Below are 27,892 nucleotides of genomic sequence, written 5' to 3' on the forward strand. Positions count from 1 at the left end.
ATGGGCAAAAGATTTTGGGTATAATGTTCGTCTTTTGTTATGTGGTATAGTGATGTGACGTTTATGTTTGTAGGTGTGAATGATATATGCATGTATTTCATTTTATAAGTTTTTAAACAATAAAGATATATCTTTTTTTTAAAAAAAAAATTGATTCTGGAAGTCCGTACTTAACCTGAAGCAAACTTTCCCCTTGAAGGTAATGGAAAGCGGATTAATCCGTTCCAGACAGGTCCGTACTGAAAGTACTAAAGCAGAAGCGTACTTAAACCGAGGCGTGACTGTAAATATCCTACAGAGGCTGAATCGCTCTCCTTAATTCCACTCCAGCTTCTATAAATCTTCCCTGTCCTCATTTATCCCTCCCTCCCCATTTTGAAACACTGCAGTTGTTCTTTTTTGTTTTTTTGTTTTTTCCGGTGTTTAAAAAGGCTTTATTTCTTTTTTTAAAAAAAAAAAGTTACATACATACAGACCACAAAAACAACAAAATCAACACATCTGTCACAAAAAAGCAAAGACAAATATCAATGCAAATAATATACATAAAATTATATATACCAAAACTCTGAAAAACACAAACAAAGCAAGAAAAAAGAAAAGAACGGAAAAAAGAAGAAGAGGAGGAGAGAGAGAAAATCCCAGGAAGAAAAAAGGCGGGGAAAAGGAAAAAACAAAAGGTACATAAAAGAAAAAAGAAAATATATACACACACTCACACTCACACACACACACACACACACATATATATATATATATATATACATTTAAAAATAAAAATAAAAGAACTTCCGATTGTTGAGATACCGTTTCTCACCATTTTTTGTTTTCCCTGTTTTCCCCCTTATTTTCCCACCCTTTGTGGGCAGCTCTTCTCCCACTGCTTCCCATATATTCTCTTTAAGCAATCCTCAAGTTAAATTAGACAAACTACCTATTTGCAATTTAAACCCTCTTTCCTTAGGTGATCTTCCGCTGGTTTCCGTTCCTTTTGTACTCTCTGTTTTGCTACATTTCTTACGGCTGCCGTCATTTTATCCAAATTCATGTATTCCATCACTTTAATTAACCAATCTTGAATCGAAGGCACCTCCGCCCCTTTCCAGTTGATCTTTAGGCCAGTGACTCCCTGCCGTCAAATTTTGTCTCCTTTCAATCTGAATATAGAATATATATTTTTTTGCATTGCTTTGTTGTCGTTTGGTCCAGTGTTTCCCAACCTTGGGTCTCCCGCTGGTTTTGGGACTACAATTCCCATCATCCCTGACCACTTGGTAGCTAGGGATGATGGGTGTTGTAGTCCAGAAATTCCCAAGGTTGGGAAACGCCGGTTTAGCCGTTTAGTCGGGTCCGACTCTTTGTGACCCCATGGACCAGAGCACACCAGGCCCTCCTGTCGTCCACTGTTACATTGCTTTAAACATGTCTATATTTTAAGATGCGCTGAACACTTCACTTACAGTCAGGGCGGTATCCTACACTTCGAGGTGTTCTTTTGACCAGCAAGCTGTTAAAAAGACCCCAAAGGGGGGGGGGAAAGTGAATTGTAGGTAGAAATTAACCCATGCTCCTTCCACGCCGCGCCACTGAGTGCTGTCTTCCCCCTCACTGCTATATCACAGCGTAAACACTGAATCAGGATTACAGGGGCAGGATTACGAGGGTCCTTTCTACAGTCAAGTTTTAAGCGAGCATCAAGGCTGCTCTTTGACCAATGGTTTATGAGGAGGAGCGGGCACTGGAAAGTATTCTCTCCCTCAACTTGTGCGGCAGGAAAGTGACTTTACCTAGGCTCTAAAACAGGGGTGTCAAACTCAAATTCATCGGGGGCCACATCAGCAGTTTGGTCACCCTCAAAGGGCCGGTTGTATCTGTAGGACTGTGTCCACTCTTTATTATCATAAATTATTGTCACTGCATTCAATTATTACTTTTTTTTTGTAATCATGTAAGTAATAACTAACTCTGAAAGCAGAAACATAGTCGGAATAATGGCAAGTAGATATTCAAATGTACAATTATTGTACAATTTATTGAAAAATGATTTTTGGTAACAGACAGTAATTTTATTTAAAAACATACAAATCGCGGCCTTCTCCTGGGCGCCCGCTGGCACCGAAGCGGCGGCCATGAGAGGGGCCAATCGCTCCCCCCACGCGCCGCCGCCGCCAAAAAAGGCCGAATGCTCTAGCGCCCGTTTATTAAACGGGCTGAATGACAATAGTGCACTCAATATAAAAAAAAGTGGTTTCCTGAATGCATGTAAAGTGGAGGTTTCCTGTGTAGAATGGCCGGCGCCGCTAGAGGGCAGACGGTCTCTGGCTTGTAGGCCGCCGCGCATGTGTCAAAAAAAAAAGTGAGAATAAAAGGTGAAGGCTGGCGGCCGGCAGCGGCTACACGGGCCACATGACGAGGCCTGGCGGGCCGGATTCGGCCCGCGGACCTTGTGTTTGACACCCGTGCTCTAGAATATACTGTTGACCATGGGAGAGACTTTCCTCAACATATACAGAATAAAGAAAGATGTTTGCTTAGGAAGGCAGAGTTATCCTGACCATTAAAGTTAAAAATTAGCATTTACGATAATTACTGAGTGAGATGCAAGAGGCGTTGTACTAAGAATGCAGAAGGCATTATACTTACTAGCAATCATAGCTGCCAAGTCATCCCTTTTTTAAAGGGATTTCCCCTTAGGCTGAATAGGCTTCCTCGCGGGAAAAGGGAAAACTTGGCAGCTATGCAAGCGACGGAGGAAAATTAACACACACACCCAACCTTGCACCTATTAACTCCTAAATGTAACTGACCTCAAAGGGATGCAAAAAAAGGATGTGTAATCGTTCGGCCAAAGTTCCCGAGAAAGGAAATTGTAGCACATACATCGACACCATCGACCATAACATCCTTCTGGACCGTCTAGAGGGGTTGGGAGCTGGGGGCACACTTATACAGTGGTCATGATCCTTCCTCCTGGGCCGTGTTCAGAAAGTGGTGGTGGGGGATGAGTATTCAGACCCCTGGGCTCTCAATTGTGGGGTGCCTCAGGGATCCGTCCTCTCCCCCATGCTTTTTAACATCTATATGCAGCCGCTGGGAGAGATCATCAGGGGGTTTGGGCTGGGTGTCCATCAGTATGCGGACGATACCCAGCTCTACCTCTCTTTCAAATCAGAACCAGTGAAGGCGGTGAAGGTCCTGTGTGAGAGCCTGGAGGCGGTCGGAGGATGGATGGCAGCTAACAGATTGAGGTTGAATCCTGACAAGACAGAAGTACTCTTTGTGGGGGACAGGAGGCGGGCAGGTGTGGAGGACTCCCTGGTCCTGAATGGGGTAACTGTGCCCCTGAAGGACCAGGTGCGCAGCCTGGGAGTCACTTTGGACTCACAGCTGTCCATGGAGGCGCAGGTCAATTCTGTGTCCAGGGCAGCTCCATCTGGTACGCAGGATGAGACCCTACCTGCCCGCAGACTGTCTCTCCAGAGTGGTGCATGCTCTAGTTATCTCCCGCTTGGACTACTGCCATGCGCTCTACGTGGGGCTACCTTTGAAGGTGACCCGGAAACTACAACTAACCCAGAATGCGGCAGCTAGACTGGTGACTGGGAGCGGCCGCCGAGACCACATAACACCGGTCCTGAAAGACCTACATTGGCTCCCAGTATGTTTCCGAGCACAATTCAAAGTGTTGGTGCTGACCTTGAAAGCCCTAAACGGCCTCGGTCCGGTATACCCGAAGGAGCGTCTCCTCCCCCATCATTCTGCCTGGACACTGAGGTCCAGCGCCAAGGGCCTTCTGGCGGTTCCCTCACTACGAGAAGCCAAGTTACAGGGAACCAGGCAGAGGGCCTTCTCGGTGGTGGCGCCCGGCCTGTGGAACGCCCTCCCGACAGATGTCAAAGAGGAAAACAACTACCAGACTTTTAGAAGACATCTGAAGGCAGCCCTGAAGTTCAGGGAGGCTTTTAATGTTTAATAGACTATTGTGTTTTATTTTTCTGTTGGAAGCCGCCCAGAGTGGCTGGGGAAACCCGGCCAGATGGGCGGGGTATAAATCATAAATTATTATTATTATTATTATTATTATTATTATTATTATTATTAAAACGTACCTGGCTACCTTCACCATCTTCGGATTGTACTGCTTAAGCAGAGACAGAAGAGTCTTCATAGTCTTACCAGTGTCAATTATATCCTGACGTTTAAAACAAAAAACAGCCTTGTGAAGTGACGCTGCAGCCAATTACCTGTTACAGGTTCGTAATTAACTAAATCATACATACAAGGAGGAATAAAATTCGGGGTCATTGGGTGCTCATTTGTGTGTCTGTCAGTAATTATAAGGAGGGGAAAACAAAGGGAACATATCTGCAAATGGATTTGAAATCCACACTAACTCGATCAGCTCTTTACATGGTCTCCACGAGAGCAAAAGCATTTTTTGTGTAAAATATTAACAAGCTCCAGCTGAATTAAGTCGCAATGCAATGAAGCAGAATCAGTTCGACAATGCATTTTTAGTAGTGAAAAAATCAGTATGTGAATTAAGTGTTCCCCTGATGGCAGCTGCTTGCGCAAGGGATATTGCTTTTTCTTTGGAGAGCGGTTTAATCCACACTTTAGCTTAGGGACAGTTGTTGTTGTTCTGGAGTAAAATATAAAATATTTGTACTGGTTTCACAACGTTACCCCAAATCATACCCATTAAAAAAGGGAAAATGTAAAGTGTTGTACTTACTTCTACAATCAATACATTCTAGGGGAAAGAGAAAAAATAGAAACTCGTGAATAATTTTAAGCAAACACTTAGTTTCCAAAATTATATTCATCCAAACCTTTTTCAGGATGCCTGTTTTTCATTTTTCATTTCGCTAATTAACCGGCAAACAAATATAGGTGGGTGCTTCGACTATTAAGCAAACCAGCAGAAAATGAATCATAGAATCATAGAGTTGGAAGAGACCACAAGGGCCATCCAGTCCAACCCCCTGCCAAGCAGGAAACACCATCAAAGCATTCTTGACATATGCCTGTCAAGCCTCTGCTTAAAGACCTCCAAAGAAGGAGACTCCACCACACTCCTTGGCAGCAAATCCCACTGCCGAACAGCTCTTACTGTCAGGAAGTTCTTCCTCATGTTGAGGTGGAATCTTCTTTCTTGAAGTTCTTGAAATGGCTACAACATTATGCCATGTGGTTAAACGACTCGGGTTTCTACTGTCCATTAGCACAAGCTCAAAATTGACAGTTTATCATACTTCAGAAATAAAATGCCAATTTCAGTGCAAGAACGACAAGTTTCAGAACCAACTGAAACATTAGTACCAGAGGAAATACATCATGTGCTCCATCCTATTCTTTCCAATGCACTGAAATTGCTTAGCTAGTTTAGGCACCTTCTCAAGGGCAAGCAAATGACAACAAAAAGATTGAACATTCACCATCAGAACAACTTTGCAAAAATTAGGATGGCCCTGGATCAGTAGCAGAACACCTGCTTTGCATGCAGAAGGCCCCAACTTCTATGCCTGGCTATCCAAGAGGGGCTGGAAATGTCCCATCTGAAACCCTGCAGAGAAATCGCCTGTCGGGGAAGACCACCCCAAGCTCGATGGATCAATGGCCTGACTATGTAGAATAGGGTGGGTCATAAAAAACTTTTTTGGGAAAATGTTTCCTCCCTTGATCTTATCTCAGGCGTATGGTATAAACATAGTCAAATTTCAAATTGGGGACAAATCGGTGAATATTTAGACCCTGCTCCTACAGATTGAAATTTTTGCCTCGCTACGAGTGATGAAAACATAGGAATTGGACTCATTTATTCTCAGTACAATTTATACCTAAGTACAGGTAGGTAGCCGTGTTGGTCTGAGTCGAAGCAAAATAAGAAAATTCCTTCAGTAGCACCTTAAAGACCAACTAAGTTTATATTTTGGTATGAGCTTTCGTGTGCATGCACACTTCTTCAGGTGTGTATCTGAAGAAGTGTGCATGCACACGAAAGCTCATACCAAAGTATAAACTTAGTTCGTCTTTAAGGTGCTACTGAAGGAATTTTCTTGTTATACCTAAGTAATTAAGTATAATGTGATGTTTTGAAGCAAGACATGAGTGGTGTTTTATTGTTTATTGTTTATGTTTACTTGTTTAGGACACCGTTTGCTTAATTGTTCCATATCATTTGTTCAAAACCATTAGTTTTTTTTCATGTAAATGATCCACATGTTTTATCTTAAATAAATATTGCAGAAAACAATAGTATGCAACTATTATTTCTCTACATAAAATCTAAAATTTATGTTGATTAGTTCACAATTTAACATACTGAGAATAAATGAGTCAAACTCCTATGTTTTCATCACTCGTAGCGAGGCCAAATTTCAATCTGTAGGAGCAGGGTCTCAATATTCACCAATTTGGCCTAAATTTGAAATTTGACTATGTTTATACCATACGCCCCCTTCATGGATCAATGCCTTGTCGTGGCGAAGGGGCTTGAATAACTCAGAGAAGCTATGAGCTATGCCATGCAGGGCCACCCAAGATGGACAGGTCATAGTGGAGAGTTTTGACTAAACGTGATCCACCTGGAGAAGGAACTGGCAAGCCACTCCAGTATCCCTGCCAAGAAAACTCCATGGACAAAGACAACAGGCATATAAAAGTTATGACGCTGGAAGATGAGCCCCTCAGGTCGGAAGGCGTCCAACATGCTACTGAGGAAGAGCGGAGGACAAGTACAAGTAGATTCAGAGCTGATGAAGCGGCTGGGCCAAAGCCGAAAGGACGCTCAGTTGCGGATATGCCTGGAAGCGAAAGGAAAGTCCGATGCTGTAAAGAAAAATATTGCATAGGAACCTGGAATGTAAGAACCATGAGTGGAGGTAAGCTGGATGTGGTCAAAAATGAGATGACAAGAATAAATATCGACATCCTGGGTGTCAGTGAACTAAAATGGAAGGGAATGGGCGAATTCAGTTCGGGTGACTATCATATCTACTACTGTGGGCAAGAATCCTGTAGAAGAAATGGAGTGGCCCTCATAGTCAACAAAAGAGTGGCAAAAGCTGTAATGGGATGCAATCTCAAAAATGACAGAATGATCTCGATACGAATCCAAGGCAGACCTTTTAACATCACAGTAATCCAAGTTTATGCACCAACTACCGGTGCTGAAGAAAGTGAAATTGACCAATTCTATGAAGACCTACAACAACTTCTAGAAATGACACCAAAGAAGGATGTTCTTCTCATTACAGGGGATTGGAATGCTAAAGTAGGGAATCAAGAGATAAAAGGAACAACTGGCAAGTTTGGCCTTGGAGTTCAAAATGAAGCAGGGCAAAGGCTAATAGAGTTCTGTCAAGAGAACAAGCTGGTCATCACAAACACTCTCTTCCAACAACACAAGAGACGACTCTACACATGGATATCACCAAATGGGCAGCATCGAAATCAGATTGATTATATTCTCTGCAGCCAAAGATGGAGAAGCTCTATACAGTCAGCAAAAACAAGACCTGGAGCTGACTGTAACTCAGATCATCAGCTTCTTATAGCAAAATTCCAGCTTAAACTGAAGAAAGTAGGAAAAACCACTGGGCCAGTAAGATACAATCTGAATCAAATCCCTTATGAATACACAGTGGAAGTGAGGAATAGGTTTAAGGATTTAGATTTGGTGGACAGAGTGCCTGAAGAACTATGGATGGAGGCTCGTAACATTATACAGGAGGCAGCAACGAAAACCATCCCAAGGAAAAGGAAATGCAAGAAAGCAAAATGGCTATCCAACGAGGCCTTACAAATAGCGGAGGAGAGGAGGCAAGCAAAATGCAAGGGAGATAGGGAAAGATACAGGAAACTGAATGCAGATTTCCAAAAAACAGCAAGGAGAGACAAGAGGGTCTTCTTAAATGAGCAATGCAAAGAAATAGAGGAAAACAATAGAATGGGGAAAACCAGAGATCTGTTCAAGAAAATTGGAGATATGAAAGGAACATTTCGTACAAAGATTACCATAATCAAGGACAAAAGTGGTAAGGACCTAACAGAAGCAGAAGACATCAAGAAGAGGTGGCAAGAATACACAGAGGAATTATACCAGAAAGATATGGAGGTCTCGTACACCCCAGGTAGTGTGGTTGCTGACCTTGAGCCAGACATCTTGGAGAGTGAAGTCAAATGGGCCTTAGAAAGCACTGCTAATAACAAGGCCAGTGGAAGTGATGATATTCCAGCTGAACTATTTAAAATTTTAAAAGATGATGCTGTTAAGGTGCTACACCCAATATGCGAGCAAGTTTGGAAAACTCAGCAATGGCCAGAGGATTGGAGAAGATCAGTCTACATCCCAATTCCAAAGAAGGGCAGTGCCAAAGAATGCTCCAACTACCGCACAATTGCGCTCATTTCACACGCTAGCAAGGTTATGCTTAAAATTCTACAAGGCAGGCTTAGGCAGTATGTGGATCGAGAACTCCCAGAAGTGCAAGCTGGATTTCGAAAGGGCAGAGGAACCAGAGACCAAATAGCAAACATGCGCTGGATTATGGAGAAAGCTAGAGAGTTCCAGAAAAACTTCTACTTCTGCTTCATTGACTATGCAAAAGCCTTTGACTGTGTCGACCACAGCAAACTATGGCAAGTTCTTAAAGAAATGGGAGTGCCTGATCACCTCATCTGTCTCCTGAGAAATCTCTATGTGGGACAAGAAGCTACAGTTAGAACTGGATATGGAACAACTGATTGGTTCAAAATTGGGAAAGGAGTACGACAAGGTTGTATATTGTCTCCCTGCTTATTTAACTTATATGCAGAATTCATCATGCGAAAGGCTGGACTAGATGAATCCCAAGCCGGAATTAAGATTGCCGGAAGAAATATCAACAACCTCAGATATGCAGATGACACAACCTTGATGGCAGAAAGCGAGGAGGAATTAAAGAACCTTTTAATGAGGGTGAAAGAGGAGAGCGCAAAATATGGTCTGAAGCTCAACATCAAAAAAACCAAGATCATGGCCACTGGTCCCATCACCTCCTGGCAAATAGAAGGGGAAGAAATGGAGGCAGTGAGAGATTTTACTTTCTTGGGCTCCTTGATCACTGCAGATGGTGACAGCAGTCACGAAATTAAAAGACGCCTGCTTCTTGGGAGAAAAGCAATGACAAACCTAGACAGCATCTTAAAAAGCAGAGACATCACCTTGCCGACAAAGGTCCGTATAGTTAAAGCTATGGTTTTCCCAGTAGTGATGTATGGAAGTGAGAGCTGGACCATAAAGAAGGCTGATCGCCGAAGAATTGATGCTTTTGAATTATGGTGCTGGAGGAGACTCTTGGCAGTCCCATGGACTGCAAGAAGATCAAACCTATCCATTCTTAAGGAAATCAGCCCTGAGTGCTCCCTGGAAGGACAGATCGTGAAGCTGAGGCTCCAATACTTTGGCCACCTCATGAGAAGAGAAGAATCCTTGGAAAAGACCCTGATGTTGGGAAAGATTGAGGGCACTAGGAGAAGGGGACGACAGAGGACAAGATGGTTGGACAGTGTTCTCGAAGCTACGAACATGAGTTTGACCAAACTGCGGGAGGCAGTGCAAGACAGGAGTGCCTGGCGTGCTGTGGTCCATGGGGTCACGAAGAGTCGGACACGACTAAACGACTAAACAACAACAACATACCATACGCCTGAGATAAGATCAAGGGAGGAAACATTTTCCCTAAAAGGTTTTTTATGACCCACCCTAATGTATAAGGCAGTTTATAACTACTGTAGAATTCAGAACAGGGAGTCCTCATTCATATTTTCATCTTCATATTTAAAATAGAGAGTGATTTAGAACTGAACCATGTGCCCAAATGTGAATGTACTATCTATCCATGAAGAAGTTGAGTAGGGGGTGAACCCCCCCCCAAAAAACCCTCCACATAAACAAAGCCTAGAGGTTGCAGAGTCCAAGTAAGGGAGCACCCAAGGCACTCTGTGTCACTTAGAATCATAGAATCCTAGAGTTGGAAGAGACCCCAAGGGCCATCCAGTCCAACCCCCTGCCAAGCAGGAAACACCATCCAAGCATTCTTGACATATGCCTGTCAAGCCTCTGCTTAAAGACCTCCAAAGAAGGAGACTCACTCCGCCACACTCCTTGGCAGCAAATCCCACTGCCGAACAGCTCTTACTGTCAGGAAGTTCTTCCTCATGTTGAGGTGGAATCTTCTTTCTTGAAGTTTGAATCCATTGCTCCGTGTCCGCTTCTCTGGAGCAGCAGAAAACAACCTTTCTCCCTCCTCCATATGACATCCTTTCATATATTTGAACATGGCTATCATATCACCCCTTAACCTTCTCTTCTCCAGGCTAAACATACCCAGCTCCCTAAGCCGTTCCTCATAAGGCATCGTTTCCAGGCCTTTGACCATTTTGGTTGCCCTCTTCTGGACACGTTCCAGCTTGTCAGTATCCTTCTTGAACTGTGGTGCCCAGAACTGGACACAGTACTCCAGGTGAGGTCTGACCAGAGCAGAATACAGTGGTACTATTACTTCCCTTGATCTAGATGCTATACTCCTATTGATGCAGCCCAGAATTGCATTGGCTTTTTGAGCTGCTGCATCACACTGCTGACTCATGTCAAGTCTGTGGTCTACCGAGACTCCTAGATCCTTTTCACATGTACTGCTCTCAAGCCAGGTGTCTCCCATCCTGTATTTGCGCCTTTCATTTTTATTTGCCCAAGTGTAGTACCTTACATTTCTCCTTGTTAAAATTCATCTTGTTTTCTTTGGCCCAGTTGTCTAATCTGTTGTTGTTGTTTCCATTTGGATATAAAAGCTATGTTTACACTATGCCGTCGTCTAGGCCAGGGGCCCCTGCAAGCAAGCCTTGGCCAGTCCCACTGCTGTGGCCAGAAGAGAATGTGGTTGGGGGGGGGGCTTTCTTTCACTGGAAGTGGGCAGTAGCGGAGGTGTGCGAGAGCATATTGGTGGTGGTGGTGGAGAGCAGGCAGGGCAGAGCTGGTGTGCGGCCTGGCGGTGGGGCACGCCGCTGCCCGCAGGAGGGTGATGTGCATCCTGGGGGCTGGGCATGCACCCAGCGCGGACCAGGGGGGCAGCCGCCATGGCACCCTGCTGGGATCGTGCTGCCGGGGGCGGTGCACCTCCCCCGCACTCCTCTTCCTCCGCCAGGGGAAGTGGGCGGGCTGCCTGAAGCTGCACCCTGGTCCTCGTAGAGAGCAGTATTTGTGGAGTGCAACAAAGCAAGGCGCAATGAAAGGAGGCATGCCTGCCTGCAGTCTGACCTGCAGCTTCCTTATGAGGAACGGCTCAGGGAGCTGGGTATGTTTAGCCTGGAGAAGAGAAGGTTCAGGGGTGATATGATAGCCATGTTCAAATATATAAAAGGATGTCACATAGAGGAGGGAGAAAGGTTGTTTTCTGCTGCTCCAGAGAAGCGGACATGGAGCAATGGATTCAAACTACAAGAAAGAAGATTCCACCTCAACATTAGGAAGAACTTCCTGACAGTAAGAGCTGTTCGGCAGTGGAATTTGCTACCAAGGAGTGTGGTGGAGTCTCCTTCTTTGGAGGTCTTTAAGCAGAGGCTTGACAGCCATCTGTCAGGAATGCTTTGATGGTGTTTCCTGCTTGGCAGGGGGTTGGACTGGATGGCCCTTGGGGTCTCTTCTAACTCTAGGATTCTATGATTCCTGTGTTCCTTTGAAGATGTATCAGACTGCAAGAGCTAATCCTAGGAACAAAAGTGTCAGGGGAAATAAAAAAACTTGAAACCTGAACCAACCAAATGCCACAAATCAACATAATATGCCTACAGCGCCACCTGGGTCCCTGTTTTTAAGTGTAATTGGGGATGGAAAATTAATAGCATGCCAAAGTGCTTCGCAGAAATTTCCATATCTATACAGTGGTACCTCGACTTACAAAGACAATCCGCTCCACGGCCGTCTTTGTAAGTCCGGGTGTCGAAGCGTGCGGCCGGCGCAGGCGCAGGAGGCGTGCGCCGGGCGTGCGCAGCAGAAACATTTCCGGGGCAGGGGCGACTTCGGGAGTCGAAACCTTTGGAAGTTGATTACATACCTTCCCTGTCAAGGTTGAGAGGTCGTCCCCACCAATTACTTTTATATCACCAGTGGACTGGTCGTTCTGATTTTGGAGAGAAAAGAGAAAGGAAATGTTTGGAAGAGAATAATAATAATAAAGTGAATATTCGCTAAACGCAAACACAAACAAAAGCACCTACTCGAAAAATGAAGCTTTTAAAAAGTTCGTAAATCCTGGCTGGCAACATTCACCGTACTGCAGGGGAAGAGGAAAATTTTTCCGAATCCTGCACATATTGAGGCTCCCTCTTTCTCCTTCTCCTTCTTCTTCTTCCCACCAGGTTTTTTCCAGAAATGTGAACTCAAAGTGACTTACAGAGACAGGAGTGCTTCTCCCCTTGACGAAGCCTCTTAAAAATGAACATAAATGAACATAAAACATCACTCCCACCCACAGTCTGGAAGAGACCGACTCTAGGATGTACCAGGGACTAAAAAGGCCACTGACAGAATGGATAGCTGAAAGTACGTTTTCGTTCTTTTTAAATATGAGGACATGCCAAAGTGGAAAGGTACAAAACATCTAGGAAAGAAGTAGTTTGTAGTTTTAAGAAGCAGGAAGCTGTCATACTTGTATCTTATCGTCGCTCCTCCCAACAAACAATAATTGCCTTTAAAAACTGATGTCTGTATGTGTTTTTTGAAAAAAAAAGAAATGCGCTATCACTCAGGTGATGTCAATACCCTACTTTGCAAACCTGCCTAATACCAACGCTCAAAACTTTGTAAACAATCTGATTTCTAATTTCACAGGCAACTCAAGCAATTATAAATTTACGTGTCTAATTAGGTGGTTTCTACATATCTCCCCTCCTTTTTGTGTACTTTAATCGGGTCCTTAGTTAAGGGGAAAGGGATCGCAGAAGTACAGTGCCCTCAGAAGTACAGAATCCACCACACTCCTTGGCAGCAAATCCCACTGCCGAACAGCTCTTACTGTCAGGAAGTTCTTCCTAATGTTGAGGTGGAATCTTCTTTCTTGAAGTTAGAATCATAGAATCATAGAGTTGGAAGAGACCCCAAGGGCCATCCAGTCCAACCCCCTGCCAAGCAGGAAACACCATCAAAGCATTCTTGACAGATGCCTGTCAAGCCTCTGCTTAAAGACCTCCAAAGAAGGAGACTCCACCACACTCCTTGGTAGCAAATTCCACTGCCGAACAGCTCTTACTGTCAGGAAGTTCTTCCTAATGTTGAGGTGGAATCTTCTTTCTTGAAGATTGAATCCGTTGCTCCGTGTCCGCTTCTCTGGAGCAGCAGAAAACAATCTTTCTCCCTCCTCCACATGACATCCTTTCATATATTTGAACATGGCTATCATATCACCCCTTAACCTTCTCTTCTCCAGGCTAAACATACCCAGCTCCCTAAGCCGTTCCTCATAAGGCATCGTTTCCAGGCCTTTGACCATTTTGGTTGAAGCGCTCCAAAATCTCCTGGTAGACGGCTGCGTTGACCCTGGACTTAATGAAGCGCAGTGGACCAACACCAGCAGATGACATGGCTCCCCAAATCGGCACAGACTGTGGGAACTTCACACTGGACTTTAAGCATCTGGCATTATGTGTCTCTCCATTCTTCCTTGGTTTCCAAATGAGATGCAAAAGTTGCTCTCGTCAGAAAAGAGGACTTGGGACCACTGAGCAACAGGCCAGGTCTTCCCCCCCCCCTTTAGCCCAGGTAAGACGCTTCTGACGTTGTTTCTTGTTCAGGAGCGGCTTGACAAAAGACGACATTCGAAGCCCATCTCTGGGATCCGTCTGATGCACCAACTCCAGCCTCAGTCCACTCCTTGTGAAAGTCCCCATCAGGTCTGAATGGTCTTTTCCTGACAATCCTCTGCAGGCTGCGGTCATCCCTGCTGCTTGTGCATCATTTTCTTCCACACTTTTCCCTTCCACATGTTGTTGTTGTTGAGTCGTTTAGTCGTGTCCGACTCTTCGTGACCCCATGGACCATAGCATGCCAGGCACTCCTGTCTTCCACTGCCTCCCGCAGTTTGGTCAGACTCATGTTGGTGGCTTCGAGAACACTGTCCAACCATCTCATCCTCTGTCGTCCCCTTCTCCTTGTGCCCTCAATCTTTCCCAACATCAGGGTCTTTTCCAAGGATTCTTCTCTTCTCATGAGGTGGCCAAAGTCTTGGAGCCTCAGCTTCAGGATCTGTCCTTCCAGGGAGCACTCAGGGCTGATTTCCTTAAGAATGGATAGGTTTGATCTTCTTGCAGTCCATGGGACTCTCAAGAGTCTCCTCCAGCACCACAATTCAAAAGCATCAATTCTTCGGCGATCAGCCTTCTTTATGGTCCAGCTCTCACTTCCATACATCACTACTGGGAAAACCATAGCTTTAACTATACGGACCTTTGTCAGCAAGGTGATGTCTCTGCTTTTTAAGATGCTGTCTAGGTTTGTCATTGCTTTTCTCCCAAGAAGCAGGCGTCTTTTAATTTCGTGACTGCTGTCACCATCTGCAGTGATCAAGGAGCCCAAGAAAGTCAAATCTCTCACTGCCTCCATTTCTTCCCCTTCTATTTGCCAGGAGGTGTTGGGACCAGTGGCCTTGATCTTGGTTTTTTTGATGTTGAGCTTCAGACCATATTTTGCGCTCTCCTCTTTCACCCTCATTAAAAGGTTCTTTAATTCCTCCTCACTTTCTGCCATCAAGGTTGTGTCATCTGCATATCTGAGGTTGTTGATATTTCTTCCGGCAATCTTCCATTAATGTGCTTTGATACAGCACTTTGGGAACATCCAACTTCATTTGCAATTGCCTTTCGAGGCTTTCCCTCCTTATGGAGGTCTCAATGATGGCTTTCTGCACAACTGTCAGGTCAGCAGCCTTTCCCACGATTGTGATTCCTACTGAAGCAGACTGGGAGACCATTTAAAGCAGGCACCCCCAAACTGCGGTCCTCCAGATGTTTTGGCCTACAACTCCCATGATCCCTAGCTAACAGGACCAGTGGTCGGGGAAGATGGGAGTTGTAGTCCAAAACATCTGGAGGGCCGAAGTTTGGGGGTGCCCGATTTAAAGGCTCAGGGACCCTTTGCAGGTGTTATGGATTGAGTAGCTAAACCAGGGGTCAGCAAACTTTTTCAGCAGGGGGCCGGTCCACTGTCCCTCAGACCTTGTGGGGGGCCAGACTATATTTTGAAAAAAAAAAATATGAATGAATTCCTATGCCCCACAAATAACCCAGAGATGCATTTTAAATAAAAGGACATTCTACTCATGTAAAAACATGCTGATTCCCGGACCGTCCGCGGGCCGGATTTAGAAGGCGATTGGGCCGCATCCGGCCCCCGGGCCTTAGTTTGGGGACCCCTGAGCTAAACACTATTCAAATTTTCTGAGATTGTGAATTTGGGGTTTTCTTCAGCTGTACGCCATAATCGTCACAATTGCAACAAATAAAGGCTTGACATCTCTCGCTTTGCATGTCACGAGTCTATACCGGTTTCACCTTTTAAGCTGCATTACTGAAATAAATGAACTTTTCGACCATATTCTAATTTTTCAAGTCTCACCTGTATTCCCCTTATGGGATAGTTCACCTTGTTATATGCTGTTCTGTAAATTAAGATCTTATTGTGAACTGGATGGTTGTAAGTCAACTTTTAGGAGGGATACAAAAGGAGATCTTATCAGGAATCGTAAATAGTGAGGCTCAGGCAAGCCTGCAACTAGCTAACCCCAGTGTCATTTAAAAGGGGGATTGCTTAACAACTCTGCTAAGTTATAGAACTTGCTGGCGCAAGTTAGGAAGGATATAATAAAATATATCCACTCCTGCCTCCCTAAACATCCCCACAGAAGGGACCTCCAAGGGTCACGTAGCCCAACCCCCCCACAATGCAGGAATCACAACTAAAGAGTCCCCGTCAGATGGCCATCCGACCTCTGCTCAAAAACCTCCAGCGCCATTTGAATACGACATGGGAGATGCAGCCAGCTTGTTTACTGCTGCTCCAGAAGGCAGAGCCAGAGCTAGCAGCTTCAAATGACAATAAACGAGACCCCAACACAGCATTGTGACAGTAAGAGCTGTTTGACAGTAGAACAGGCTGCCTTGGAAGGTGGCAGACTCTCCTTTTAAACAGTGGTTGGGCGGCCACCTGTGGGAGCAAAGGCAGGCACACTTACGCAATAGCTCTTCAGCCGGATGAAGTCAACGGTCATAGGGATAGACCTGTCGCTGTTTCGATTCAAGGCTTTGATATAGTCCAGCAAGTCGGCAAAGAACTTGTATCCCCCTTTCAGGACACAGAGAGCCACAATGTGATGCCCTCCCATGCTCTGCATGATTTCCCGCGCCAGCCTTTCTGTTCTGTGGAAAGAGGAACAAATTAGTTTGCCACACCGAGCCCAGGGCCAGGTCACTCACTCTGCGCCTGTCTGTGTGTCACACACACATACATACACACACTTATTTGTACCATCTATATCATAGAATCATAGAGTTGGAAGAGACCACAAGGGCCATCGAGTCCAACCCCCTGCTAAGCAGGAAACACCATCAAAGCATTCCTGACAGATGCCTGCCAAGCCTCTGCTTAAAGACCTCCAAAGAAGGAGACTCCACCACACTCCTTGGCAGCAAATTCCATTGCTGAACAGCTCTTACTGTCAGGAAGTTCTTCCTAATGTTGAGGTGGAATCTTCTTTCTTGAAGTTTGAATCCATTGCTCCGTGTCCGCTTCTCTGGAGCAGCAGAAAACAATCTTTCTCCCTCCTCTATATGACATCCTTTTATATATTTGAACATGGCTATCATATCACCCCTTAACCTTCTCTTCTCCAGGCTAAACATACCCAGCTCCCTAAGCCGTTCCTCATAAGGCATTGTTTCCAGGCCTTTGACCATTTTGGTTGCCCTCTTCTGGACACGTTCCAGCTTGTCAGTATCCTTCTTGAACTGTGGTGCCCAGAACTGGACACAATATTCCAGGTGAGGTCTGACCAGAGCAGAATACAGTGGTACTATTACTTCCCTTGATCTAGATGCTATACTCCTATTGATGCAGCCCAGAATTGCATTGGCTTTTTGAGCTGCTGCATCACACTGCTGACTCATGTCAAGTCTGTGGTCTACCGAGACTCCTAGATCCTTTTCACATGTACTGCTCTCAAGCCAGGTGTCACCCAGCCTAAAGAATAATAAATTACAAGATAAAAATATAATCTATGATTCTATGATTCTATAAAAATATAAAACTATTCCAAAAGACCAACAGTCAGAACATGAGTTAAAATCAAACTGCTACTCTAAGGCCTGCCCAAAATGATGTGTCTTGACACCACATGGGAAACTCGGCAAGAAAGAAGTCGGCCATCGTTCTGGAGAGAGGAGAAAAAATATATATGCAGGTGGGGCCTTAAGACTGTTAAGACTCTTCCACACACAACCACCCACTAAGCAGTGATCAGCAGTGGGATTGCAAGAAGGGCGTCCCGATAAGATTTCAATACCCAGACTGGCATGTAACGGAAGAGGCCCTCCTTCAAGGACTTGAGACTGAAAATTATTCTCATTATGTATTTTTTTTTATTCACCCCCACTGGCTTGGATGAACCCTGGTAAGCATTCAGAGGAACCAGAGACCAAATAATAGCAAACATGTGCTGGATTATGGAGAAAGCTAGAGAGTTCCAGAAAAACGTCTACTTCTGCTTCATTGACTATGCAAAAGCCTTTGACTGTGTCGACCACAACAAACTACTATGGCAAGTTCTTAAAGAAATGGGAGTGCCTGTTCACCTCATCTGTCTCCTGAGAAATCTCTATGTGGGACAAGAAGCTACAGTTAGAACTGGATATGGAACAAGTGATTGGTTCAAAATTGGGAAAGGAGTACGACAAGGTTGTATATTGTCTCCCTGCTTATTTAACTTATATGCAGAATTCATCATACAAAAGGCTGGACTAGATGAATCCCAAGCCGGAATTAAGATTGCCGGAAGAAATATCAACCACCTCAGATATGCAGATGACACAACCTTGATGGCAGAAAGCGAGGAGGAATTAAAGAACCTTTTAATGAGGGTGAAAGAGGAGAGCGCAAAATATGGTCTGAAGCTCAACATCAAAAAAACCAAGATCATGGCCACTGGTCCCATCACCTCCTGGCAAATAGAAGGGGAAAAAATGGAGGCAGTGAGAGATTTTACTTTCTTGGGCTCCTTGATCACTGCAGATGGTGACAGCAGTCACGAAATTAAAAGACGCCTGCTTCTTGGGAGAAAAGCAATGACAAACCTAGACAGCATCTTAAAAAGCAGAGACATCACCTTGCCGACAAAGGTCCGTATAGTTAAAGCTATGGTTTTCCCAGTAGTGATGTATGGAAGTGAGAGCTGGACCATAAAGAAGGCTGATCGCCGAAGAATTGATGCTTTTGAATTGTGGTATTTATCTCCCATCTGACAAAATAGGGTTATTTACTGGTCAGTGACATTTCTACTTCTTCTCACTTGTCAAGGTTAATCCAATAGCGGCAGTGCCAAACTCCCTCGATTTTACAGGGCAGCATGTGCCAAAGTAAATCTCCGTCTCGCTCTAGTTACTGGACAACTTTCAAAAGATAGGAAGCACACAGGTCTTCAGAAGGAAAATTTAATTCACTTTTTAAAGCCTCTCGCAGCTTGGATGACGGCAGTAAGGCGGCACCAGCAATACACTCCGGAAATTCAGAATCATAGCTGCCAAGTTTTCCCTTTTCTCACGAGGAAGCCTATTCAGCATGAGGGAATTTCCCTTAAAAAAAAGGGAGAACTTGGCAGCTATGTTCAGAAACAAGGAAACAGAAAGCTGCTCAAATTTTTAAAGTTCTCTGTGTTAGTGAGGAAACTTGGTACCTAATATACACACATGCACACACTTAGAGTTTGTCCTTTTCTCATTTGCACATTAATTATGGGCAAATTACCTGTCTTCTTATGGGTCAGGAACTAGTAACAATTTGCTAGAGGGGCAGAAAATTAGAGTAATGGTTCCCAAACTTCGCCACCCCCTTGGACCACCTCAAAATTGCTGATGGACCACTTAAGGATTTTCGTTTGCCGTCGCAATGATAATGTACTCCGCTCGAGGCCTTTTGATTTGCAATTGCATTTTTACTTCTTATATACGCTGTATTGTACTTTTTGTATTACAATTTAAAACCCAATCTAAGAATTAAAAGAAACAATAAAAATACTACTATGAATCAGTATCAATATTTAAAGTGATGGATGCGCCATCTCCTGTTTTCAGCAACAAATCCACAAAAATTGTATGGAGAGCCTGAATGGAGCAGTCATCCGTAGACCACAATTTGGGTTCCCCTGAACGAGGGAGCGCAACCCTCCTCAGAACATTGTATTGCTGGCATAGGAGATGTTCCCTTCCACAGCAACTGCCTTTACTGTCTACAGAGGAAATTTATCTACACTCCATAGAATCCGAGAGTTGGAAGAGACCCCGAGGGCCATCCAGTCCAACCCCCTGCCAAGCAGGAAACACCATCAAAGCATTCTTGACATATGCCTGTCAAGCCTCTGCTTAAAGACCTCCAAAGAAGGAGTCTCCACCACACTCCTTGGCAGCAAATCCCACTGCCGAACAGCTCTTACTGTCAGGAAGTTCTTCCTAATGTTTAGGTGGAATCTTCTTTCTTGAAGTTTGAATCCACTGCTCCGTGTCCGCTTCTCTGGAGCAGCAGAAAACAATCTTTCTCCCTCCTCCATATGACATCCTTTCAGATATTTGAACATGGCTATCATATCACCCCTTAACCTTCTCTTCTCCAGGCTAAACATACCCAGCTCCCTAAGCCGTTCCTCATAAGGCATCGTTTCCAGGCCTTTGACCATTTTGGTTGCCCTCTTCTGGACACGTTCCAGCTTATCAGTATCCTTCTTGAACTGTGGTGCCCAAAACTGGACACAGTACTCCAGGTGAGGTCTGACCAGAGCAGAATACAGTGGTACTATTACTTCCCTTGATCTAGATGCTATACTCCTATTGATGCAGCCCAGAATTGCATTGGCTTTTTTAGCTGCTGCATCACACTGCTGACTCATGTCAAGTTTGTGGTCTACCAAGACTTCTAGATCCTTTTCACATGTACTGCTCTCAAGCCAGGCGTCACCCATCCTGTATTTGTGCCTTTCATTTTTTCTGCCCAAGTGTAGTACCTTACATTTCTTCCTTCTTAAAATTCATCTTGTTTGCTTTGGCCCAGTTGTCTAATCTGTTAAGGTCATTTTGAAGTGTGATCCTGTCCTCTGGAGTATTAGCCACCCCTCCCAATTTGGTGTCATCTGCAAACTTGCTCAGGATGCCCTCAAGCCCATCATCCAAGTCATTGATAAAGATGTTGAATAAGACTGGGCCCAAGACAGAACCCTGTGGTTCTTCCCACTAGTCACTACTCTCCAGGATGAGGAGGAGCCATTGATGGTCCCCTTTGGGACCAGTAAACCAGACACTGCTTCCAAGCAAGCTGCAAGAGCCACCATAAAGCAAAACCTCCTTAAAACAAACGTACAGAGCCTTGCATGCAAATAATCCTCTTTGAATATTGCCGAGAGTAAAACAAACCTGTCCATAATAAGACCGTGAGGAATATATACTTTTTCCAAATCTTCCGCATAATGTTTTGGTATGCAAAACAAGTCTAGGTCGTATCCTTGTTCATCGTCTCCAATCTAAAAGGAAAACAGAAAAGGTGAGGTGTCAGGTACAATGTGTTACATATCCTCCTAGAGAACAAATCTTAGAATCATAGAGTTGGAAGAGACCCCAAGGGCCATCCAGTCCAACCCCCTGCCAAGCAGGAAACACCATCAAAGCATTCTTGACATATGGCTGTCAAGCCTCTGCTTAAAGACCTCCAAAGAAGGAGACTCACTCCACCACACTCCTTGGCAGCAAATCCCACTGCCGAACAGCACTCACTGTCAGGAAGTTCTTCCTCGTGTTTAGGTGGAATCTTCTTTCTTGAAGTTTGAGAAATCTTATAAAAAAGGCTCATAATCTGGGATTACTCACAAATTAAAAGCTATAATCCATTGGCAGAGTGTATGTTTTGCCTACGTGAGGCTCCAGGGGGCTTCAACTATGGTGTTTCCTGTGAAAATGATCTCGGGGAATGGATTTTATTCTGTTAATTAGCTGGTGCCCTTTGAGATGAAGGGAAAATATTTTGATGCACAGATAGTTTGTGCAGTTGGGGTGGGTTATCATTTATAAAGGAAAAAGTTAAATAAAAAATAATATTGAGAAAAGATCGTCTAAGAACTAGGCAAGGCAATGAGAACTTCCAGAGCTATGGAAGAGTCAGCGGGGTCAATAGAGGACAATGGCGCACCATTTCTGATTTGAATCCTGGAGAAGAGAAGGCTAAGGGGTGATATGATGGCCATGTTCCAATATATGAAAGGATGTCATATAGAGGAGGGAGAAAGATTGTTTTCTGCTGCTCCAGAGAAGCGGACACGGAGCAGTGGATTCAAACTTCCAGAAAGAAGATTCCACCTAAACATTAGGAAGAACTTCCTGACAGTAAGAGCTGTTCGGCAGTGGGATTTGCTGCCGAGGAGTGCGGTGGAGTCTCCTTCTTTGGAGGTCTTTAAGCAGAGGCTTGACAGGCATATGTCAAGAATGCTTTGATGGTGTTTCCTGCTTGGCAGGGGGTTGGACTGGATGGCCCTTGTGGCCTCTTCCAACTCTATGATTCTATGATTCTAAAATATACTGTAGCAATCCATAAACAGCAAATGTTCAAATTGATCAGGAGGCTTGTGCAGAACCTTGTCGGCTCTGCATTTATTATTAGGTTCCTCAAATAACATTTCCTCATCTTTCCACTGAACTGAGCATTTCAGCTCATCTGCCAGAGAAAAGAGGTTCTATCAGGGGGCCTTATTGGTGTCTGGAAGACCCCCAGATTGGGTTCCTCTACTTGCAGTGCCTACACGGGAGAATTTATTTTAATTTCCATACTGCACGTCACCAGAGGATCGCAGGCGAAGGGCCAAATACATAACGCAGTAAAGAACAAAAACAACAATTTAAAAGGCTGACAGTAAGAGCTGTTCGGCAGTGGGATTCGCTACCAAGGAGTGTGGTGGAGTCTCCTTCTTTGGAGGTCTTGACAGCCATATGTCCAGAATGCTTTGATGGGGTTTCCTGCTTGGCAGGGGGTTGGACTGGATGGCCCTTGGGGTCTCTTCCAACTCTAGGATTCTATGACTTTTAACAGAGCCTGGAAAATAATTGGCAACTGGTGCAGCCGGGCCAGGATCGGTGTAATACGCTCAAACGGCTTGCCCCGGCGAGCAACGTGGCCACTGAATTCTGCACCAAGTTTCCGAACCGTCTTCAGAGAAAGCCTCACATATAATGCATTGCGGCAATCAAACCTAGAGGTTACCAGAGCATAGACAAAAAGAATCATAGAATCGTAGAGTTGGAAGAGACCCCAAGGGCCATCCAGTCCAACCCCCTGCCAAGCAGGAAACACCATCCAAGCATTCTTGACATATGGCTGTCAAGCCTCTGCTTAAAGACCTCCAAAGAAGGAGACTCACTCCACCACACTCCTTGGCAGCAAATTCTACTGCCGAACAGCTCTTACTGTCAGGAAGTTCTTCCTAATCATAGAATTGTAGAGTTGGAAGAGACCACAAGGGCCATCCAGTCCAACCCCCTGCCAAGCAGGAAACACCATCAAAGGATTCTTAACATATGGCTGTCAAGCCTTTGATTAAAGACCTCCAAAGAAGGAGACTCTGCAGTATATCAGGGAGCCGAGCTCCTTGCATGGAACTTGACCCGTGTTAAGCAGCGACTGATCGATCCAGACTTTTGTAGCCCTTCCATTCAAGAAGTAGGGATCAGGCAGTGGTACCCGTAGCAGTTTTACCTGGCGGAGATGTGACATCTGTCTGAGCAAACTTTCCTATAGCCTTCCGGCCATTCGCGTGTGGTGCCGCGTCAAAATTTCACCTGAATCGGTCAAGCGGTTTGGGTGAAAAGTGGAAACACACCCACATGCTCCAGAGAAGCGGACACGGAGCAATGGATTCAAACTTCAAGAAAGAAGATTCCACCTCAACCTGAGGAAGAACTTCCTGACAGTAGGAGCTGTTCAGCAGTGGGATTTGCTGCCAAGGAGTGTGGCGGCGTCTCCTTCCTTGGAGGTCTTTAAGCAGAGGCTTGACAGCCATATGTCAAGAATGCTTTGATGGTGTTTCCTGCTTGGCAGGGGGTTGGACTGGATGGCCCTTGGGGTCTCTTCCAACTCTATGATTCTATGCCTAGTTTACATTTATATATATATAGATATATCTATCTATATATAAAATATAGATCTATCTATAATATAACGGCCTCGGTCTGGTATACCTGAAGGAGCGTCTCCACCCCCATCGTTCTGCCCGGACACCGAGGTCCAGCACCGAGGGCCTTCTGGCGGTTCCCTCGCTACGAGAAGCCAAGTTGCAGGGAACCAGGCAGAGGGCCTTCTCGGTGGTGGCGCCCGGCCTGTGGAACGCCCTCCCACTAGAGGTCAAAGAGAACAACAATTACCAGACCTTTAGAAGGCATCTCAAGGCAGCCCTGTTTAGGGAAGCTTTTAATGTCTGATGGATTTCTGTATTTTAATGTTTTGTTGGAAGCCGCCCAGAGTGGCTGGGTATAAATAATATATTATTATTATTATTATTATTATTATTATTATTATTATTATTATTATTATATACAGCACATAGGTATATAGTTGTATACCGTATATAAATATTGCAGAAAGAAAGAACCACCCTGAGATGAGAAATACTGAAATTCAAAATCCACTTTCATAGTAAGTATGTAAGTAAGTAAGCATTGAGTTAATTTAATGAAAAATGTTCAAACTGGTGGTGTTGTCTTTTCCGACTCTCAATAGTGCCCACATGTTCAGTTACAGAAAATCAGTTTTTATTTGCATCAGACCCAAATATGGCCAGCTCAAGCTAAATTTCAGAACAGGAAATTACTCATCTTCACATGCGCTCGGTAAGCGCAGCCCTATGCGCATTTACTAGGAAGTCAGCGCCACTGAGTTTAATAGGTTATACGGCACAATCTAACCGGCCTCATGCTTCATTTATTTTTAAGAACACAAAAGATCCGTCGCATACTTTATAGACGATAACGCTAGCGACATCCGTGTGCAAACATAAAATTCTTGTAATGGTTTGATGCAAAAGGCATAACTCGAGATGAAGGCATTCTGAACATGCCCAGAAACCCGGTTCTTTATTGTTCTCTTACGCCTCAAAAAAAAAATCAGCTCTAGTATATTAGAAATACAGATTATGGCCTGTACAAGTTAAGCCTGATGTCCCTTATCAGTAACATCATTTCCCCCCTTTAAAAACCTTTTTTTCCTTGAGACACCAAATGAATACCCCCCCACTTTAAATTTACCTCCATTTTCCTCCTCCTCCTTCCTCTTTGGACCCCATTAGCTGGGGGGTACCTATTAATTTCCCCAACGATCTGAATGTAACAAAATCTTTTTTTCCCTTCTGATCCAGGTTCTCATTTTCCTCTCCAGAGTTTCCAGAGGAGGTGCTAAACTCTGCCCTTCCCCCAGCACCTCATAGAATCCTAGAGTTGGAAGAGACCCCAAGGGCCATCCAGTCCAACCCCCTGCCAAGCAGGAAACACCATCAAAGCATTCTTGACAGATGCCTGTCAAGCCTCTGCTTAAAGACCTCCAAAGAAGGAGACTCCACCACACTCCTTGGCAGCAAATCCCACTGCCGAACAGCTCTTACTTTCAGGAAGTTCTTCCTCATGTTGAGGTGGAATCTTGTTTCTTGTAGCTTGAATCCATTGCTCCGTGTCCGCTTCTCTGGAGCAGCAGAAAACAATCTTTCTCCCTCCTCCATATGACATCCTTTCATATATTTGAATGTGTTTTTCTCTTTTTGGGGGGGCGGGCCATCAATCGGCGTACGATGAATTTCATGAAATCATATATGCAAACCATCGCGATCATTTGGGGAGGTGGCGTGTTTATGGGGGGGGAGAAATGTGGGGGAGCTGGAGGTCCGCAAGGGCCTCCCACCCCCACCCCCTCTAAGCGGACCCTCAGGCCTCCCCCCACCCCCACCCCCTCTAAGCAGCCCCTCCCGCCGCCATTATGCCCCCACCCCACCCCAGCTTCCCCCCCTTGGCGGGGGAGGGAGGGGAGAAAGCCCCGGTGCCGCCCCCCCCGCACGGGGTTTGATGGTCGCCGCCCCACCCCCACCCACCCCGCCCGGCCCCTCACCACGATGCAGGCGCGGGGGGGACCGCTAGGCCCGGCCATGGCGGCGGCGGCGCGCGAGGCCGGCCGGCGAGGCTCTCCTCGGTCGGCGGCGGTGCAGAGGGACGTCCCGCCGGCTCCGGAGGGGGCAGAGGCGGAGAGAAGAGAGGAGGGAGAGGGAAGAAGAAGAAGAAGAAGGAGCGGCGCCCGGGCAACATGGCCGCCGCCGCCGTCACTGAGGGAGGGGTGGGGGGGGCCGTCGTCGCCTCAGAGCTGCCAAGTTTTCCCTTTTCTCGCGAGGAAGCCTATTCAGCATGAGGGAATTTCCCTCAAAAAAGGGAGAACTTGGCAGCTGGGGGGGGGGGGGACGCCGTCGCCTCAAGGCCTCACGAGATGTCACCCCCATATGTCTCCACAGAAGGCATAAATCGAAAATAAGTCAGGGGTGAACTTCCTGACAGTAGGAGCTGTTCGGCAGTGGGATTTGCTGCCAAGGAGTGTGGTGGAGTCTCCTTCTTTGGAGGTCTTTAAGCAGAGGCTTGACAGGCATATGTCAAGAATGCTTTGATGGTGTTTCCTGCTTGGCAGGGGGTTGGACTGGATGGCCCTCGGGGTCTCTTCCAACTCTGATTCTATGATATGTCTCCACAGAAGGCGAGGGGAAACAACGCCCCCCCTTTCCCGCCACATATAAATAGATATAAAAGAACAGCAGCACCCATATAAATGAAGCACGCACAGTTTGTGTGTGTGAAAGAGAGAGAGAGGAGGGAAACTCGACACCCCCGTCTAAAAACAAAGGCCGTCCCCCCCACTCCTCCCCAACCCCATAGTAAACAAACAATCCAATAAATCGAAAATAAGTCAGGGGTGAACTTCCTGACAGTAGGAGCTGTTCGGCAGTGGGATTTGCTGCCAAGGAGTGGGGTGGAGTCTCTATGATTCTATTATATGTCTCCACAGAAGGCGAGGGGAAACAACGGCCCCCCCTTTCCCGCCACACATAAATAGATATAAAAGAACAACAGTGCCCATAGATGAACCACACACAGTTTTTGTATTTGAACATGGCTATCATATCACCCCTTAACCTTCTCTTCTCCAGGCTAAACATACCCAGCTCCCTAAGCCGGAGACTCCACCACACTTCTTGGCAGCAAATCCCACTGCCGAACAGCTCTTACTGTCAGGAAGTTCTTCCTAATGTTTTGGTGGAATCTTCTTTCTTGAAGTTTGAATCCACTGCTCTGTGCCCAATTCTCTGGAGCAGCAGAAAACAACCTTTCTCCCTCCTCCATATGACATCCTTGCATATATTTGAACTTCTTCAGCAACACTAAAAGTAGCTAAGAGCGAGTCTTTCTATTCCCACCACCAAAAAGCAAGCAAAGGATCGCAGCGCTTCCAGATGGCACATCCATATTTTTTTTGTGTTTGCCCTCTGCAGTGGTTATATGAGGGTAATGGGGAAAATCTATATTCAACATGTTTGGGATAGGAGGCACGCGTTGTTTATCAGAGAACTAAGTAGGATAGCCATATATTAATCAGGTATTTTTTAAAAACATACAAAAAGGAACTGCAGCAAAATGTTGTAGTGTGGCGTGTGTTCCTCTTCCACGTTGACTATCAGTCAGTGTTCCACACCCACTGAGCATGTTGCGTCCTCGCTGGGCTGCTTCTCGCCTCATTTCCTTCCCACCCCTAAATATTTTTAGCAGTTTTGCAGGACTGGTGGGTGTGCGTGCGTGAGTGTGTTCCCCTTTCACTTGCTGATGTCTTTCCCTTCTGCAGAAGATGGAAAATACGATTTATACAGAGCCTGTAGGAGGGGGGACAATGTGGCTTTTAAAATTGCTCTTCCGCAGCAGAGGAAAACGTACTGTACGAAAGCCCCACTCGGCCCTCCTAGATCATTGTTGTTGTTGTTTAGTCGTTTAGTCGTGTCCGACTCTTCGTGACCCCATGGACCATAGCACGCCAGGCACTCCTGTCTTGCACTGCCTCCCGCAGTTTGGTCAAACTCATGTTCGTAGCTTCGAGAACACTGTCCAACCATCTTGTCCTCTGTCGTCCCCTTCTCCTAGTGCCCTCAATCTTTCCCAACATCAGGGTCTTTTCCAAGGATTCTTCTCTTCTCATGAGGTGGCCAAAGTGTTGGAGCCTCAGCTTCACGATCTGTCCTTCCAGGGAGCACTCAGGGCTGATTTCCTTCAGAATGGATAGGTTTGATCTTCTTGCAGTCCATGGGACTCTCAAGAGCAGGGGTCCCCAAACTACGGCCCCCGGGCCGGATGCGGCCCAATCGGCCTTCCAATCCGGCCCGCGACGACTCCCGCCGCCCGCTGCCGCCGCCCGCTCTCACGGCGCACGGCGCAGCGACGATCTAAAAAATCAGCAAAAAAATCGCCGAAAATCCTTTGTGCGCATGCGTATGGGCCTCTCCCGACCCGGAAGAGGTCATTTCTGGTGCACTTCCGGGTCGGGGGA

General features: G+C 45.6%; 1 protein-coding gene across 6 annotated transcripts in view; it reads right to left on the minus strand.

Moving 5' to 3' along the window:
- The window catches only part of HPRT1 (hypoxanthine phosphoribosyltransferase 1), a 38,657-nt gene that overhangs the window by 3,845 nt on the left and 6,920 nt on the right, over positions 1 to 27,892 (minus strand). For 2 of the 6 annotated variants that reach the window (XR_015948739.1, XM_088665142.1), the window contains exons 1-6: positions 24,930 to 25,171; positions 20,707 to 20,813; positions 16,269 to 16,452; positions 12,099 to 12,164; positions 4,736 to 4,753; positions 4,110 to 4,192 (exon numbers count right to left, since the gene is read on the minus strand). Coding sequence is in view for 5 of the 6 variants with exons in the window: in XM_088665142.1 (XP_088521268.1) it covers positions 4,110 to 4,192; positions 4,736 to 4,753; positions 12,099 to 12,164; positions 16,269 to 16,452; positions 20,707 to 20,813; positions 24,930 to 25,058 (587 nt within the window). In the remaining variant the exon portion in view is untranslated. Of the gene's footprint in view, positions 1 to 1,460; positions 1,508 to 4,109; positions 4,193 to 4,735; positions 4,754 to 12,098; positions 12,165 to 16,268; positions 16,453 to 20,706; positions 20,814 to 24,929; positions 25,233 to 25,426; positions 25,640 to 27,892 lie in introns of those variants that run through there. The other 4 variants (XM_088665140.1, XM_060270624.2, XM_088665139.1 and 1 more) reach the window with 4 other exon arrangements.

This window comes from Zootoca vivipara, chromosome Z2, assembly GCF_965207765.1.
Source record: "Zootoca vivipara chromosome Z2, rZooViv2.hap1.1, whole genome shotgun sequence".
NCBI lineage: Eukaryota > Metazoa > Chordata > Lepidosauria > Squamata > Lacertidae > Zootoca > Zootoca vivipara.